At 41.9% G+C, this 19,275-nt stretch overlaps 1 protein-coding gene across 1 annotated transcript; it reads left to right on the top strand.

The window, feature by feature from the left end:
* Window positions 1–11,265: 11,265 nt before the first annotated feature.
* Window positions 11,266–18,537, top strand: PRT1 (proteolysis 1). Its single transcript, XM_078583761.1, has 9 exons — window positions 11,266–11,417; window positions 14,565–14,593; window positions 14,693–14,872; window positions 15,082–15,138; window positions 15,211–15,218; window positions 15,990–16,148; window positions 16,793–16,883; window positions 17,932–18,026; window positions 18,137–18,537. The coding sequence occupies exons 1-9, from the start codon at window positions 11,266–11,268 to the stop codon at window positions 18,374–18,376; spliced, it is 1,011 nt and encodes a 336-aa protein (XP_078439887.1). The 3' UTR covers window positions 18,377–18,537.
* The last annotated feature ends 738 nt before the right edge of the window (window positions 18,538–19,275 follow it).

Raw genomic sequence — 19,275 nt, 5'->3', positions numbered from 1 at the left:
TAGCTATGGTACATGGTGACATAACTTATGTTCAGTGTAATGAGAAGTGACTAAATTGGGCTTAAAATAAAGCTGATTAACAACTTACTGGTATGTGTATGTATAAAATTATGCTTATCAAGAAGTTAATTTTATACAAATTAATATTATTCATTAATGTAGTCAGGTAGTTTTGTAAACTATTTGTGTGTTCCAATGACAACGATATCTCTCAGAAAAAAGCACAATAGTCAAAAGAGAATTGAGTATGGGCTTTCCACAATTAGAGTCAACACTAATGGAAATGTACATGACCGGCAAACTAATCATACATTCCATATCTCGTTCCATGAGACACTCTCTTTTTTAGACCATGTAACTATGCCCTTCTTTAATAGTTCATCGCTTTCTTTCAGAACGTCTCTCTCGTCAGTGACTTTTCCTAGATATGATGGCTTTGGTCTAAGGTCCATTACCGACCATGCAATCTGATTGATGCTTTAGCCAGGATATCTGCTAACGACAATCTAAAATGTCATGCCAAGTCTCATATCTGATCCATACCTCCTTATCTTAATCTTAATGAAGACGTTGTGTTTCTTGCAGAACCTTCGAATAATTATCCTAGGCATCACCTTCGGATAACCTTATCTGCTGATTCAGTGACATTAGTATTCTTTTTATTATTATTCGATATTTATTTTTTCTAAAGATAAATTTTTTTGACTTCGTTACTTCGTTTCATCTTCACTTCGTACCTCGCTCCTACTTATAAATTCCTCTCGCCCGCTCGCTCGTCTGAATCTTAATATGAACGCTCGTCTTCATCCTCATATATGAACCGCTTCCGCGACTTGAGATCATTTTATGTGAAAAATAACATAACCTTGAAGAACATTGTTATTGCATTTATTCTTCTTCATCTTCGACTTCTTATCCACGCTCAGCGTCGTCAAACCTGAATCGCTCCGCTCCCGCTCACTTGCACCTCATTCATTGTTCTGCTCCATCAGTCGCGTCTAAATCCTCATATTCACCGCTTCCGCGCCTTATACCTTTTTTATGCCAAGGGGGATGCGAAATAACATAGTAGATTCAGCCCAAGCCAATAGTCTCGGAAAGGGTGCCATCCATAGCTTTTTTCTTGAAGAAACTGAAGGTTTTATTTTAGTTCTTTATTCGCTTCACCCCTTCAGAACCTTTTGTTACGAAGTAAATCATGATTGACTTTGTAACCTCGCTCCGTCGCGCGTCGCTTCTGCTCGCTTGCACCTAACTTGACTCTTATTTCCCACTATGAAAGCTGATCCAGGGGCTAGTCCGGCTACTTAACTTCGTCACCTATCTTTTTGACTCAATTTCATTGATTAGCATTTACTTCGTAACCAGGTTCATAATGAAGTGAGAGAGGTGGCACCAAATATAGGTGCGTACCATTGCCCCAATCCAATGGACTATGTCATATAGAAAACAACCCATGGAGGTTGGTTTTGAAAGAAAGATAGGTTGGTTTTTTATGGAGGACCATCCAGTCGATCACGCCCCGATCCGTCGCCAGCCACATCGTGGAGCCCAAGCGGACGTGAAGAATCTACAATTCCACTACCAAGCTTGAGAAGCGACATCGTCTTATCGCATCGCGTAGTGTATCTTTATGTTCGTTCTTTTTTTTCGTCGTCTTTGGATCATCGGGAGGCCCCTCCTGTGTGAGTACCGGCCTCCCCTTGTAAGTGTTTTATATTAAATATGTTTAAGTGTCATCTTAAGGGGGAGGAAATCCATGTTGGGCTTCTTCTCCCCCTAAAGATCCCTCTTAAGGGGAAAGCCAAATAGGCCTTCTCCTTAAGAGGGGGCCTAATTGAGCCTCCACAACTGCCACTTCCCCTCTTTAAAGAAGAGGGAGGAGTGGACATGGAGGCCAAGTGATTGGTGAATTGCAAAATCCAGATTGTGTTGTTCAATTGGCAGTTATCTTTCTTTCCTCGTTGTGTTGCTCTGTTCTTGAAAAAGAGAGTGAATTCTAATGATTGGGTGCCCAAAATCCGTTCAAGCATCAGTCTAGATTGAGTTCTTATGTGTTGAAGAAGAGTTCGTCAAGACGAAGAAGGTCCTTGCAGAAATATCCGCGGGAGATTGTAGAAAAAAAGACAGAAGATCAATAAAGAAGAGACGCCCAGTTCCTCTGATTATTTCTCCTTGTTCCTTGCTCGTGGTATCTCCCGACACCGGCAAAGGCTAGATCGAAGAAGCAGGGTGAAATAGACTCAGATTTTTCATCGCCCGTTACGGTGGATTTTGAAGGCGGTGAAAATTTTCTTCGACGATTGTGAAGAAAACCACAGTCAATGGATTTCCTCTGTTTCTTAGCCATGAGAATTCCCACGGTCAAATCTTCATTTTGATTCCCTTATACTCCAAGTACATCCTCAAACTGAGGACTCTGCATTTATCTTGGGTAATTTGATGCTCCTCCGTTCGTTCAACATGATCGCGTTTGATTCTCCATCGACCGTCCCCGGCTCTCCGACCTTGACGCCGCCGTTTCCCCACTGGACCGTTGTTGGATTCTCAATCGACCTATCCCAAGGAGCATCATTCTAGCACCAGGACCACGGGAAATTCTCCAATTACAGATTGTCTTGCCTAGGAAACGCCGTCGATCTGGGATCCTCTCATCGCACCGGTGAGAAGGCGGTTATGGATTCTCATTTGGAGCAACCGGGAGAATCTGAACCACTTAGGGCAGTTTATTGGCTTTTCTTGGACTTCTTCTCTGGAAGAGATCATCAGAAGAAGAATATCGACGAATTAAGAATTGCCATTGATCGATTATTGCACCTCCGTCGTGTGATCGAGGACTTCTACACCACGAGAGCTACAAGAACTCATCAGTATCCATCGATTGCGCCCGGTCTGGATATCTGAACTGAAATAGCAGGTTCTACCCCTTCCCATTTTCTTATAGTGTTAATTGCGTCTTCCAGTGTTGTCTCTTAATCGCTCATTGCCCTTGAGCGAATTAGCACGTGAATTCCAAAGAAGTAGCCACCATTATTGGATTATAGATTTTCATTGACGGTATCGGATCTTGACGATTACGCTGGCGGTGGGGACGCTCTTGGACGAGAACGTCCCCCACCTCGTCAGTCCCTTCTATTCGGTTACGTGGATTATTGGGAGTTTGATCGTGACTAACTCGTCACGTGTCACCTAATTGATCTATCACTCTCGTCTTCTGACGATTGTAGTACTTCTCGTTTAAAATTTCTCAAAAAATCGACTGTGTTATATTTTCACATCATTTCATTGTATGTAGAGCCTAATATCTAAGCGCTGCACGGCGTATCGAATTCCGATCATCGTGTTACATCAGTTTTGTTTTCGCTTCCTTCGAGCTACCAAACTATTTCGTCAGAAGATGTGGGTTTTTTGCAGAAGTAAATAAAAAAATGGACTACAACTTAATTAAGGGAGAGGACAACCCCTGTTTCTGGCTGGACTTCAACGAGTGAGTGCTATTCCCATTCCTTACTTTGGTCTGACCCGACCAAACACGACCTGTTTGCTTGTGATAAGCCGAAAGTAGAGGTGAAAATTATGGATTTTTAGCCCTTGTCGTTGTGAATACTAGCTTATGCAATAAAATTTATAAAACTCTACTTAACATTTATAGTGATAAGTGTGAGTGTCATCCAAGGGAAGCAAGTAGGAAGTTCAATGTGATTATCTTTTGGTGTTTTAATCCTAATTAGAGTGAATTTGATCTTCAACGAGGATCAAGTCACCCTAATTAGATGAGAATTGAGAAAGGGGGGTAGAAGAGGTGAGAAGAATGGAAGAAATGTGGGCTCTAGATTGAATTAATTGATCCAATTGGATGGATCAAAGAATTCAATTAGAGAGGTTGGTAGGAATTTTTAATTTGGGTTTGGTTGATTTTTGCAAGTTGATAATTCAGAACTAAAATGGGGTAATTGAGTATCCTAAGAATTAAAACTAAATTTTTTTAGAGTTTTCTTTTGGAATGCAATTGAATGCCCAGGTGAATCCCTCAATTTCTCCTCTCAATCCTAATCAGGGCTTGTACATGTCGCTCAAGCCAAGCGATTTAGAAGTTCATATCAGAATAGAGATGAAGAAACAAACAACTTAACCTATTTCATTCAAAATGCATAAAAGTTTAAATACAATGAAAGAAAAAAAGTACCAAAACTGTTGATCCAGGCTGGGGCTCCTCTCTGTCTCGAAATTTAGCTTTTATACTTAGGTTATATGGTAAAAATCACCATTTTACCCCCGTTTAGTACTTAATATTTATCTATCAATGTAGGCTGTATCTGAATGATCCAACCGTACAGATAGAAAGAGGGGATCAAGACGAAAAAATCCATAAAAATCATCTCAATCAGACTTCAGGATCAAAAGTTATTAATAAATCAATTTTAAACCAATTTAATTCATTGGATTTAAAATTGATTTATTTATTAATTTCGTTTTTAAACACGCAATGACGTGTCGCTCTCTCATTGGCTGGTGCATTTTGAATCCTCTTTTTTGCAGAAAAGTCCTTAAAAAGCCTGGAATTGCTTTTGGACGCTGCCCAAAAGTAATTGCGTAAATGCCCCTGGTACACTCTCTCTCCTTCAATTTCTCCTAAAAACATTAAAAATATATTACAAAATTGCAATAAAACCCTGTAAAATTTTAAATCCAATCTTTACGCCTGCAGTGGCGACCGAGAGCTGTTTTCAGGGTCTTTTTGCAATGAAAGTTCGCAAAAAGACCCTTGAAAGTTCGAAAATAATAAAAATACTTTTTTTCTATTATAAATATACTTTTTTTCTTAGAATAAATGCATTTCCTCTTGAAATAAATCCCAGAAAAATCCTTAAAATTCGTAAAAAAATCTAGAAAATTCCCTGATTCATTCCCATGCTGATAAATGTCGAAATAAAATATTAAATATGTCATTTTCATTCAAAAATAATTATTTCGAGCTTCAATAAATCCTTAAAAATTCATATAATTAACAAGAAATTATGGAAAAATCAGATATTACTTGAAAACATTATTTTCATGTAAATATATGATAACAATCCAATTTTAAGCTCTTTAAATGCATAAAATCATGCTAAAATCATGAAATAAAGATAGAAATTAGGGTGTTATCAGCTTGCGCACTATAAGAGTTAAGCCAGAGCAGCTAGTTTAGAAGGAAGAGGAAACCCAGGGCTATTCGGCCTCACTTGTCGAAGACTGACCTACCTAACCTTAGCTCGCTTACTTGCTGATCAAGGAAACAACCGGTCATTTCCCTCTCAGCATAGAGGGATGAATATTTTCAAACTCACATAACAAGTCGAAAGCCCTACTTATTACTTCATAGCTTGAAATAAGGTTATCTTTGGCTTGCAGGGCTCTTAACCTACTTTTCCTTGGCAAAGTTATCCTACATGCATCCATTGATAGAAAATATTGGTTATAATGCACGTGTGATGCTTAAATTGAAGTTCGTGAATATATGATCAGACTTAGTGAAATATGATGAGATCGTAACAAGGAGATCACTAGTTTTTAAGTGTGTATTGTAAACATTCCTATTCGAAGGATACACGAGAATGATATCGAAGTATACGGATCGACTATCACTATCTAGACTCACTTATATGATGAGTATGGTCATTCTCATAGCCATTAGTGTGGAGACACTTGTTGGGTTCTAGAGGCCTTGATATGGATGAATAAATCAAAATATTCCACAGCGGAAGACTTGAAAGGAATCGAATGACATCATTAAAACCATGAAACGAAGTACCTTTACATGGATCACATCCTTGATTTCTTGGATCCTAGAGTGAGCCGAGTCGAACTACTCAAATGTGCAGCATCTAGATGTTTCCACGCGATCCTCGACACGTTGGATCTCGTCCTTCTCGTTGACGAGCTCCGTTCTACCTCCATCATCGTCGTTACGCTGTCCCGATCGCATCGTGCATGGAGAGTGTGTGTGGAGAGAATGGAGAAGATGGGAAAGGCCCCTTGAAAAATTCTGGCCTGGGTGAATTTCGTTCAGGTCCTTCCCCTATTTATACTAAGTGGGTATTTTTCATTAAAACCCCAAAAACTTAAGTATATCTTCTGACGTTCAAAAGACCATTTGCGTGTGACCCTCTAGGGCCATGTATCAGTCTAGTTAATGACTCCAACAGCCTAATGACTTTTATTGGCCTTCCAAATTAATTGACTATATCATCATATAGATTAATTAATGTCGGATTAATTTAACCCAATCGATAGGTCGAGTCTCCAACACATGGGGTGCCAAGTTACACTTCGTGTTCTAGAAGATACAAAGGAGTGTGTATCAACTCACTACATGGAATTTGTTCTTCATCGGTTTCCGTGTATGTATAGTCCCTCATTCACTTGACGCTCCTTGGACGACTTAAGGTATGGTCAACTATCAAATCCTAATTGGTCATCCGAGTTAGTACTGATGCATTCAAAAATCACTAGAGAACTCTTCTCCAATATTTCACTGCCTTGGCCAAGGACTTCATCGCATCGTCTTCCTTGAGCTGTCACCTCTTATACCAAGGACGGACGATCCCATCTTGACCACTAAATTGTCTTCATGAACTTCTTGATGCACTAGAACTAAGACCGTTTAGAATTACATGATTAGAGACTCGTTGGCCAATAGTCAGAGTACAACCGTCCATCCACAAGACATCACTAGTGTCTCAGGTCTAAGGGCCACTTACACAACGGTGACGTGAATCAACCTGATTGACAGTTTAGTATAATACCATTCAAGGATTCGTACGGATCAATTGAATGAACTCTTTTCACCAAGGAGTACCGACTATCTATCGTTAGTGTCTCCACAATAATGGCTCGGGACTGACCATACTCATTATATGAATGAGGCTAGATAGTGTTATTCTATCCGGATACTTCGATGTCCTTCTCGCGTATCCTTTGAATAGGAATAGTTATAACACATGCTTAAAGACTAGTGATCTCCGTATTACGATCTTATCATAATTCATTAAGTTCGATCATGTATTCATGGACTTCATTATAAGCATCACACGTGCAATATAATGAATATGTTATACCAATAAACATCGAACGAGAAGTGGAATGAGTGATTGGCTTGTCGGCCACATATATTTTCATCAATCTCTCACTATGGATAGATAGTGGGTGCTCTTTAGTGGAAAGAGTTCACTGAATCACCCGTATGAATCTCTGAATTATATTATACTGAACTGTCAATTAGATTGGTTCACATCGTGGTTGTGTAAGAGGTCCTTAAACCTGAGACACCAAAGACGTCTTGTGGACAAACAATTGTACTTTGACTATGATCTACGTGTCCCTAATCATGGTATCTAAATAGTGATGGTGTATGTCGTCAAGAATAACCGACGACGTCGTCCACACCGCCGGCCACCATCATTGAAAGCGGGGTGAAAGATGCTTGACCATCGCATTTTGTTTTTCATCGTTCTTGTTTTCTCGTGTTTCTTTTTCTCGTGTTTTCATGTCTTCGTATTCGTCCGTTTTTGTCGCACTTTGACAAACCTTGTGTTGTGTTTTGTCGTCCTTGGGGAGGGGTCCTTGGACATTTTGGACCACCTTCCTTGTGCCCTTGTTTCTTTCTTTTTTTTATTTTTATTTTAATTTCTCCTCTTTATGTTGTAATGAGGGGGCCCATTATATAAGGGCCCCCTTAATGGACCCTTCTTCTCCCCCCCCACCCTTGTTGACCTAATTTGGGGGCCCATTTGACCTCTCCCCTTTATAAGGGAAGAGGGGGCGCCCTACTCATTCAGACTAGGAAGAACAAGGAAGAAAATCGTGTTGTTTATTTTCTGGTCTCCCTTTCCTCGTTCAGAGAAGAATACAGAGGGAGGAGGAAGAGAGAGCATAAGGGGCAAAGGGAAGGAAATTGGGAGGTAGGGAGTCGACTTCCCCCTCCCCAACTTCATTTCTCCCTCGTGAGTCATCGTCCTTTTCTACTGGAGTGGTTGACCATCTCGACGAAGCTTTCCCCTTCCGCCCGGCACTCCATGCAAGTGAAGATCCGCAACGGACAAATCCGATCCCGCGCGGTCAATTTCTGGTGCGCCAGAACCCCCACGCGGTCACTAACAACTAAATCCCACCTGGATTCAACTGTTGAGGCATGCAACTCCAAACCAGCGCGGTCAATTTCTGGGCGTCAGATCTCTGGGCGTCAAATTCAACTGCACCAGATCTCTAGGCGGTCACCATCAGCCGGATCCCACCAAGGTCGGGTAAGGAGGCAGCCAAATCCACCCCATGCGGTCAATTTACGGTGCGCAAGAACCCCAGGCGGTTGCTAACAAGCTGATCCCACGCAAGTTCAGTGCGGAGGCAGCCCTTTCTGGCCCACCTGCGATCGCCATCGGCTTGTCCACCGAGGTCTACTTCGGAGGCGGCCTCATCCGCCCCATGCGAACCAACTTCATGCGCGACCGACCTCCCAGCGGACGCCCCTTGCTGAGCCACCAACTTCCGCCACGCAGGCTGTCTTACCCACCAGTGGCGATCAACCTGACGCATGCTGCTGACCCAATGAACCCGAAGGACCAGTTGGTGGAATTTTGTGGGAACTCTTGGTTTGTTGGTTCTTTGGTGGCCGTGGACTTCAAATGCCCCGGTCGACTGAAGGACCCCTTCTCAAACAAACGTAACTGGTTGTCGGACCCCCACCCACGATCGAATGAACGTGGGCCACCTGCGCATTGTCGATGTGCCGACGCATTGCTCGCGTCACCTGCCTGACCCTACAGCACCTATCCACTATAGGGACACACCCGGGTTAGAATTACGCTTGAGTCAGCTCGCCGTGGCCCTTTTGGTAGTCTCTCTCTTCCTCCGACCTTTATCATCGCTCCGGCACTACATCACCTGTCGAGCCGTCGTTAGCTCTCCGGCCCCCTCTCCACTCCACCCGCTTCGACAGTCGCTGACCGTCAAAAAATTCTGCACCACGAGCCGTGTTGACGAGGTACGTTGTCCTCTCCCATTGCTCGTTTAATTACCACTTGCAGTAAATATTCGTCTTGACTCCACTGCACTCGGGCAAGGTAGGCGAGAGAGGTTTTGAGAGAAAACTATGATGTACTTGAGTGTCATACCGGTATGGACAAGACCGTCCGTTGCATGCGAGCCCTACGGATTGATTCCGTTCGACTGTAGGTGCCTACGTCGCTCTGACGAGGTTCGAGAGGCCACCGTCGCCGTCACCTGACGACCCCGTTCAAGCTCGGAGCTCGGGGCCTCCCTTGAGTCAGAACTTTCACGTACGACACGTAGGATGCATTTCATCATGTCGTAGTTACATAACCCGTAAGGGTTTCATCCGTCAGACAACAACACCGTCGACGTTTGATACCACCATCCCTTATCGGTATCGAGCCATCATACTCGGTGCCGACCGGACAACGTCCTAGATGACGTCCGACATTAAAAAGCCATAGTTCGGGTGCATCAAGAAGTTCACGAAGACGACTGAGTGGTCAAGATGGGATCGCTTATCCTCATTATAAGAGGTGACAACTCAAGGAAGACGATGCAATGAAGTCCTTAGCCAAGGCAGTGAAATATTGGACAAGAGTTCTCCGATGATTTCCAAACACATTAGTACTAACTCATATGATCGATTAGGGTTCGATAGTTGACCATACCCTAAGTCCTCATAGGAGCATCAAGTGGATATGGGATTTTATATACATCGTAACTGATAAAAAAATATGTTCCATGAATGAGTCAATATAAACTCCTTCGTATCTTCTAGATCTCGAGGTGTAGCTTGGCAACACACGTGTTGGAGACTCGACCTATCAATTGGGTTAAATCGATACGACATTAATTAATCCATATAATGTTATAACTAATTAATTTGGAAGACCAATAAGGTTATTTGACTGCTAGAGTCCTTAATTGGACTGATACAGGGGCCTAGAGGGTCACATGCAAATGAAAAATACTCACTTAGTATAAATAGGGGGAAGGCCCTAAACGAAATTCACCTAGTCCAGAATTGTTCAGGGGCTTTCTCCTTCTCCTTTCTTCCACATTTCCTCTCCACACTCTATGCGATTGGGCCAGAAGAATGACAACGAAGGAGATTGAATGAGGCTAATAAAAAAGGAGGAGATTCGACGTGCCGATGACTGTGTGGATACTTATAGAGACTGCACATATGAGCAGCTCTATGTGCCTTGTTCGAGGATTAAACGAATCACGAGTGTGATCAGTGCCAAGGTAATCTATTTCAATATGTTATTGATGCCATTACAATTTTGCTAAAGTCTTCCGCTGCGAATCATTTTGAAATCTTCATCCATATCAAGACCGCTATAACCCAACAAACACCAAACAATTTAGCATAATCTCCATGGCTCTCAAAGTTCAATTTCAATGTGGAGACTAGTGTCCACCTGTCCAATATCTGTTATCCAAACGACATCGAGACGATTTAATACACCAATTATACAATAGTAAACATATATTGAATATTCACACACATAATAAGTCATGATACACATATAGGTCTCTCGAATTTTGGATTTCAGGTTTAAAAGTTAGCACCCATTGTCCCATGCAGAAAAAGATAAATAAAGAGTATAAATGTTTTCAATTAACGCGACTCATAATAAACACCACCCTCTACCTAATGTGCAGTAAATATGTTTGACCAAGTTGTAGGCTTTAGTCTGGACCACCCCAGGCTTTAGTCTGGGTCCATCAGACTAAGTAAAAACTCTAACATTTTCAACGGGTATCATTTAATTGAATACTGATAAACTCTATTAACAAATATTAATTCTACACATAAAACTCACATATCTAAACTGCACATTTATGTCTCCCAGTAAAATGATGAATTCTTTAAATTATATTTCACTTTAAACGCCAGATATGGAAACACCCAATATCCGACACTAATCTTGGATATCTTCATCCAACCATTGAGACGAAAACAGATGCCGATATGAGGACAGATAACCTAACAGTACTAGCGCAACCAATATCTAATATCATCATTTTATATCAAAATATCCGTAAAGCTGGATGTCTGATTAGCCCATTTCAAATATCTTCTTCCACACCAACCTAGAAAAGTAGAAGTATACTATTTGGAGTTGGGCCTTGATTTATAATTCTGGCCCAATTACGGCATCGAGGCCTATAAATAGCGGCAGTTAGAGCGCGTGGAAAGGGCGGAATTGAGATTTGCCACGGACGATGGAGGCAAAAGTCAGAGAGGGGACTCCGGCGGCGGGAGAGGCGGCGCCGTCGCCGTCGCCGCCGGAAGAAGGCAGAGCTTGTTCAACAGAGCTTGTCTCTCAGTCTGCTCTCGCCGAGCCTCTCGAGTCGTTCGATTGCTGTGTTTGCTTGTAAGATTTGAAATCCGCCGTCCTTGTGCATGTAGATCTTTTAATCGTTCTCTCTTTCAGTTTACTTTAATTTTGCTGGTGATAACGATTTCGATCCTGCCAGGCTTTCACGATTCTCGAGAATGTGTTATAATTCGTTTATGCGTTTCATCCTTTGATCTGTTTGATCTGGTCTGCGGATTGAGTGATTAGGTTCGTGAAAGAAAGATTTTATAAATTTATGGGAGATGTAGAGCCTCCAAAAAGGCGTGAGATGAATTTTTGGTGAAATTTGCGTCGTAGTGGCTGTTGAGTGATCATCTCCCGGTCGGACCCGATGAAAATAAACCTCCTATTTATTCTATTTTTTTATGGGCAGGAAAGAGATAATCCTCAAGGGGAGAATAAATTCATGCTCTTTGTTGTGACGGCCAATGCTCCCACGGCTTGGGTGATGTGGCTTAGATTTTAGGGCTCCAGTAGTGCAATGGGGTTTCTTTGCTTGCGTATTTGATGAGCGAAGGCTGGCAACAAGTGTCTCTTGTCTCTCGATTCTACGTCTGAGAGTTGATATTTCAATCCAAGCTACTTCGAAGACTGTTAAAGCTTTAGGCAGATGGGTAGATTCACACATTCCAGAAGATTGTGGCTGGAATTAACATGCTTTTGCCAAGTAGAGTATGTCATATGCTTGATTTGGTGCATATGGACAAATAAAATCTCAATGCCTTACGAGGTGGATGGAACTTCTGTGGAGCCAACAACTGCACATCAGGTGCACGGTCTTTCATCCTCTGGCAGAGTGATGAACTTCACCCCCCTGTAAAGTGGCATCCAACCTCTGGAGCCTGCTCAAGGGTCTAAGAGCGAGGAAGAACATCAATAAGGGGACTCCTCAATTGTCTCGAATACCAGGTTTACCATCCTAGGTTTGTGTTTCCACTATTTTTTTTGAAGAATTTTGTGCTTGCATTATGATGGGAAGTATGGTCAGAGAAATCTTTGTGAACGCTGTTAAGATTCAAGTGCCTGCTGCCTACCATTGTACGAAAATCTATTGCAAATAAACATAGATGCTGCCTTCGAAATTCTGTGTCATCACATTCTGCTGAGCACAGTGTGTTGTTCCTGGGATTCAGACCCTCGACCTTGGTTCCAGTACCATGTTAAGATTCAAGGGCCTAATTCTGTGCTAAAAGCTACAGCGGAATGCAATGGTGCTGCTTCACTTCCTACCAAAGCAGGATGTCGACTTCAACAGTTCTTTGTATGCCTTACTAGGAACAGATCAGGAGATCAGTGTGACAATCGGGGTGGACCTTCCGAAGTGGACTCAGAGCAAATAACATGACAAAAAATGTTGAAGCCAACCTTCAGAGATCCATCGACTCTGCTAAAGGTTGAAGGTTAATGTCAAAGTTTTGTCCCGAGAAGTGGTAATTCTTATCCAGCTATGGAGTTCTTTTTTCCATATCATCTTTGGTTGTAAAGCTGCAACAAACAGTGGTCTACCCTATTCTATCATACTATGAAGACAGTTTGGCCGCCAGGACTCAAAATGAGAGAGAATTTTTTGCCTACTCAGGTTCATTTGGGTGTGCGAGTCACCTAGCTCAAGGTAGGTAGCAAGAGTGTGACGATATCACTTTGATGCAAGAAACAGCGCAAGGTTGTCCCTTTGGTCAGTCCTTAATTGGGGCTCAGACTATGGTTCTGCTGGATATACCTTCATTTGATTGCTAATGGCTGGTCGCAAAGGAAAAAGCCCAAACACCAATTCTGATTGACGATTTGCTACATTATCATTTTACAATGTTCTAAATGGACATAAGTGATCTTCCAGACACCTGCTTCTGATACTCTCTAGGTATCGATAGTAGAAATTGGTAAGAATTCCAGTATGAAACCTCAATTCCCAAATGTGCGTTAAGAAGAATTAAGATCAAGAAGATAGACAGAACGGACGGCCCTCCTCCTCGAAGACGAGCTCCTTCCGCAGCTCAAATCGAGACGGCTTCTCTGGAGAAAGCAGCTCCTTCCACGATCTGGTTCCCTCCTCTTCTTGAATTGTTGCAGCGATTTGCCGTCAGCGATGCTCTCCCGCTGTCGACCCCGACGGAGTGAACCGTCGCTTCTTCCCTTCAAAAGAAAGAAAATGCCAAAAAGTGTTAATGTGGTTCACGACCACTTTATTTATAGTGTCCAACCAAGTCTGGATCTTGACTTGGTCAATGCCCAGAGTAGGCAGTGCTCCGACCTTGCTTGTACTCGCACCTCTTTTGGTATTTTCTTGAATAGAACTTATCAGCTTCCAAGAAAGTCGCCCATCAACTCGATGTCCTTTAGATACCCTGATGTGCATAGTCATGATCCAGTGGAGTTGGTGTTGGACATGTTGTCCATTCTAGTTGTTTTGTTGTTTATCAGGCCATTCTGCAGCCCAGAATGACTTGTTCTCTAGAAAGTTGGAAGTATCTGTGAGGACAATACGTCCCTCGACCAAATAACTATGTCAATTATAACAGGTTCTCTTCCCACTACAATATCAACATGCTGGGACGTCCAAGATCTTTCCCTGACGTCCACATGGGAAAAAAGTGGTTCCATCAGTGGGAAATGGTGGTAATATCAGACCCCTTCAGTGTTATTTTGTTTTTCAAGGAAAAGGAGATGGCACGAACCCATTCAGGGGGGGCCAGAATGGCGAATCATGAAGGATCAGGGGGATCAGTTTTGTGGGAGGAACCTTTTGGTGAGGAGGGAGACAATCTCTTGTGAGTCATCCATCTTTCCGCATCTTGGCATATCTTCTCACTCTCTACATCCTCTAGATGATGATGACGATGATCAATGGTTGTCCTAATTCCGATGATATCATCGTCATCAAAATCGATCGTCCATAGTATGAAAATTTGTCTACCTCATCGTCATCATGGGCGGTTGAAACTAACGACATCATAGTCTTCGCTAATGAGTGCGGTTGATGTTGATGAGTGACAAACTAGGTAACTTCCACCCTGATGCACCAGGTACAATTTTTGGTTTTTTGTTTGTTTGTTCTCAGTGACGGTTCTCCACATTCTCCATTTCTTCCAGAGATAATTCCGATGTCTTGTGAAACAACGCAAATAAAAATGTCTGGTCTTATCCTTTTCACATTTTTTTCAGGGATCTCATTTACAAGCCGGTTGTTCTGGGTGAGAACACTCTGCATTGCCACACTTTTTGTACTGTCAGATGGGTTCCCAAATTTTTTAGGTGTACTCACTACATTCTATCCCTCTTTGGCAAAGCAGCTTGCGGCCATATCTCCTGTTTTTGGTGCGTCCATCAGGCCATGAGTGGGATCATGGAGTCCCACTGTCCCATCTGTAGGAAGCCATATAAACATTTTCCTGCCGTCTGCCACTTGCTCCACAATCTTCTCTGGAAACTAAAGCCAACAGATTATAAGAGGCGAGAGGATGAAGTGCTAGGTGAACTGCAGTCATTATTACATTTATTTTTCAACTGTTAGATTTTGTCTTTTATGCGTATTTTAATGTTCTTAAAAATTACCACAGAATGATTACATCATTCGTGAGTCTAAGAATAATCAATTCAGAAGCCTTTTGTCAAAAGAGTTTATTTAAGAGTCTTTCATGGCCAGTTCATGTGGTCCTCACTTTGGTTTTATCATTCTTAGAGAGCGAAAAGGAGATCGACTGTTTTTCCACAAGGTTCATCGGGGTTGCTTCCTGCGGTAAGCATTTTCTCCTTTTATCTCCTTTGCACATCACTTAGCGTTTCGCCGTTTCCTCTGCATCTCTATCAGGCGATCATGTCTTTCTTTTCCTTCTTCTTTCTATATCGGCTCCTTCAACATGTCTTATTCGATATTTGTCTCTTTATCTCTCTCTTGCTCTTCCCATTCTAGAAGGTTTCTACAACTTTCTAGAACACATAGTTAAAAAAAAAGCAACTTTCTAGAACACCTAGAAAGACCCACAAGCTTCTAGAAGGATTCATTAGCTTCTTGAATAGTCAAGAGGACTCCATAAGATTCTAGAAGCATCTAGAAGGCTCTAAAAGAATCTTGAAGCTTTTAGAAGCTGTCACCTATCTTTTGGCTCCATTCCGTTTCTTCGAAAAACAAAATATTTTGGCTCCATTCTTCTCTTTCATCTCTCCCTGTAGCTTGTTCGGAAGGTCTTTTTGGCTTTGTCTCTCTCTCTCTCTCTCCAGCTTTCCTCTAGCTGTCTCTCTTTAGCTTGCTTCCCAGTTCTCATGTTGCTCTCCCTCTCCCTCTCTCTAGCTCATTCTTGGTCCCTCTCAAACTTTTGTTGTGGTTTCCTCTCTCTGTTTCTCCTTCTACTCTTTTAAGTCGGTTCTTCAACTGTAACTCTGCTCACCCGAGTCTGTTGAGTGCCCTCCGCTCCCCCCTCTCTCTCTATCCGCCTCCATTTCTCGTCTTCTTGCCTCTCTATATCTATGGTATGGTCTCTCCCTGTCTCTCTATCTCCCTGCTCCCGTCATTCTGTAGAACCGTTACTTTACAATTCCCAGAAAATTTCTCCTCCAAATTTCTGAGTATCTCATGGGCTTCTTTTCCAGAAGAAGCCACCTCCAATACAGGACGCTGGCCGGCTCCAGATTCAAATGAAAGGCCACCCAAGGGTGGTTGTACACATGGAGAAGTATCCATCTCTGATGCTCTTTGCGCAGGGTGCAAGCATCTGCTCTTCCGCCCTGCGGTCCTCAACTGTGGACACGGTGAGACTCCTCCCTCGTTTGTTACTCTCCCAGGAACTCACTCTCGCCCTGTGATGGAGCCCTCATTGAGATTTATCAAGAACCACAAAAGAAGAGAGCATAAGATCAATATGAGAAGCTAGAATGCCCAAAACCTCAAGTATTTCTGAATACAGAAAACCTTGCCCTCGAGATAGCAGAACATTCTACTGATACATCGTTCGGTACACCTCTTATTTTTAACTGTCTGGAAGACAAACTTTCCTTCCCAAATATTGATTCATATGGACCTTTTTAGGTTTTCTTTGACAAATCCCTAATGGGACTCGCCAGCCATCTTAGCTCAACATGAAACCCTCTTTCAATTGATGACAAAAAAAAAGCACTCTCTTTTGATTAATTTTATGGTTCATGTTTTCTTTACTTTGACTTTCATCGTTTATCTGCTGGATAACGTTATCCAGCAGATAATTATCTTCAAGAGAAGTTTTGAAAGAATTTATTTCATTTATCTGGTAGATAATATTTCATGACTCCTGAAGTCACGTTATTTGGTCCTTTGATTCATATGTCCCAGCTTACTGTGAGCGTTGTGCGACGAGCCTGATGAAAGAGAAAGGCAGATGCCAAATCTGTGGGGCCCTTCATCCGGGGATCCGCCTCAGGTTTGTCTGCCTCTCAGCGCCATTTTGGAGATGATATTTCCCCAGGAGTATGAGGCTAGGAGAGCTTCCGTTCAACCCATGGCACCCTCAAGTAATCACTCTCTCACTAGATCTCTGTCAATCAGCCATACCTTCTCCCTAGCTCTCTATTAATATGTAATACCCATCTGTTTTTCTATTTATAACTCCAACATTCCTCTCTCTCTCTCTCTCTCTTGATCTGTCATCATCCATCTCCTTCACATTTGCTGTCTATTTGTGTGGATATCAATCGTTTTAATTGTAGATCTTCATCAATATCCATCTCTCTTTCTCTCACGATCTCCGTCTGTCATCCATCTTCTCACTTACTGTCTATTTATGTTGGTATCTCCTTCTCACTTGCTGTCTATTTATGTGGATATCTATCGTTTTAACCGTAGATCTTCATCAATATCCATCTCTCTCTTTCTCTCTTGATCTATGTCCATCATCCATCTTCTCACTTGATGTCTATTTATGTAGATATCTATATGTTTTTCTCTCTAGACAACCCTCTCTCGATCTCTGTCTATCATTAATATCCTTCTCATTTGCTATCTATTTTTATGAATATCTATTTGCTTTTTCTGTTTAGAACTTATTCAACGTCTCTCTCTCTCTCTCCCTCTCTCATTATATATCTCTGTCCATCTTCCATCTCCTTCTCTTCTGCTGTCTATTTGTATGGACATCCATTGGATTTTCACTGTATAACTTCATCAAACATCCATATCTTTCCCCCATGCTGTCCATTTATGTGCATATCCATATGTTTTTATCTTCGTATGATATATCACCATTTCTCGCTATCTGCTTATCTATCTGTCATCAACCACATGTTTTGTTGCCCATTATATGCATAGTCATCTGTTTCATCTGTATAACTTCGTCATCTCTCCTTCCATCTCTCTTTCACTCATTTCTTTCTCAAGTTCTGGCCGTTTATATGCATTTTAATATGCTTCCTTTCTCAATATCTTCATCGACATGCTCGCTTTGTTCTCATTGTCCAACATCAATTGATATGCTTATCTATTTGTTCTCATCTCTCTCTCTTAGCATATTTATCAGTCCTAACTAAAATTAATACATATTTTAATTTTAAATAACGACGACAGGTGTCCTGCAATCAGAGCAACCTGTGAGCCACACTAATGAGGATCCTTCCCAAATGACCATGGTTCATTACTGGGTTGGATGCGACTACTGCGGGGTGAGATCTTGAAATAAATTGAGATTTCATTAAGCTCAGGAAGAAAGTTTTTGTTGAAAATAAATTCTAAATTTTTTTTGGCATATTTATTTTACTGGCTGGTCATGCAGATGTACCCGATTGTGGGAAAGAGGTATAAGTGCGTTGACTGCAAGGAGAAGATGGGCTTTGACCTGTGCGAGAGCTGCTACGAGGGCCGGTCCTTCTTTGCGGCCCGGTTCAACCAGCATCATACACCAGATCACACCTTTGTTGTTTACGATGCCGTGTACTTTCAGCATGCCTGGCCCGGCGTGCGCACAATCCAACTCATTGGCCCAGAGCCGCCCGGTAGCCCTGATGCCCCCTGACTTTTTAATCTCTTTTGGGGAATCTTTTTGCTCCAAAAGTGGGATTTCCTCTCTCTCTCTCTCTATCCATCTATCTCTCTACCTATCCATCTATCTCTCTACCTATCCATCCAGCTCTTTTTTCTATCCATCCACCTCTCTCTCTCTCTCTATCTATCCAACTGTCCACCAACCTATCTATATATCTACTAACATATTTACCCTTCTATTTTTCTCTTTGCCTCAAAATAATGAATCACAAGTGAGAGCACAATGAGTATAGTGATGCTTTTCTGTTTATTTGCATATGATGTTGAAATAGAAGTGGACATTTCATGAGGATGGTGATGAAACAAGTGGCATTGGCTGGGGGTGGGGCATGTTAGTAGATAATGTTTTAAGTTGAGTTTTGAATGAAAGTTTAAATGCTCAGAGAATGTTTTAAGACATGTTTCTAAAGATACAGTTAGAGGCATTGAAAGTTCAATGGTTGGATAATTCAAATTTTGATTTGTTGATGACTTCACAAACCCCTGTATATCCAAGAGTGATTCAGATTCAATAATCCATCGATCTGAGCAATTCTGAGAGAGAGCCTTTATCAGGATGTCATCAAGATGATTGTACTTGGAGGTTAAAATGAATCCACAGCTGGTTGGAGGCAGCCCTTTGCCATTGATGTGAAAATTTATTTTGATATGTTTTTTGTGCATCTAAAGTGGGGTTTGTCATGAGGTAAGCAGCACCAAAGTTTTTGTCCCAAAGATGTGGGATCTGATGTTTATGCAGAAGAGATTGAGCTCATAATGTTCTGTAATAACATTATGTTCTGACCCATTCTTCAATGAGCAACGGTGGGTTGCTTGTCACAGATCTAAGGTTTTGAAAAATTAAACTATGTAGCCTCATGTTGGTCTTAT

Source organism: Wolffia australiana, chromosome 12 (genome assembly GCF_029677425.1).
Source record: "Wolffia australiana isolate 7733 chromosome 12, ASM2967742v1".
Classification (NCBI taxonomy): Eukaryota; Viridiplantae; Streptophyta; class Magnoliopsida; order Alismatales; family Araceae; genus Wolffia; species Wolffia australiana.
The sequence above is the reverse complement of the archived record's forward strand: the minus strand, read 5'-3'. Positions and strand labels throughout refer to the sequence as shown.

Bases quoted from the DNA above. Each gene is read 5' to 3' on its own strand.
- PRT1 (XM_078583761.1), top strand. From the start codon at position 11,266: ATGGAGGCAAAAGTCAGAGAGGGGACTCCGGCGGCGGGAGAGGCGGCG. The intron at 14,594-14,692 runs GTGAGAACACTC...TTGGCAAAGCAG, and splicing joins TTACAAGCCGGTTGTTCTGG to CTTGCGGCCATATCTCCTGT. The intron at 18,027-18,136 runs GTGAGATCTTGA...CTGGTCATGCAG, and splicing joins TTGGATGCGACTACTGCGGG to ATGTACCCGATTGTGGGAAA.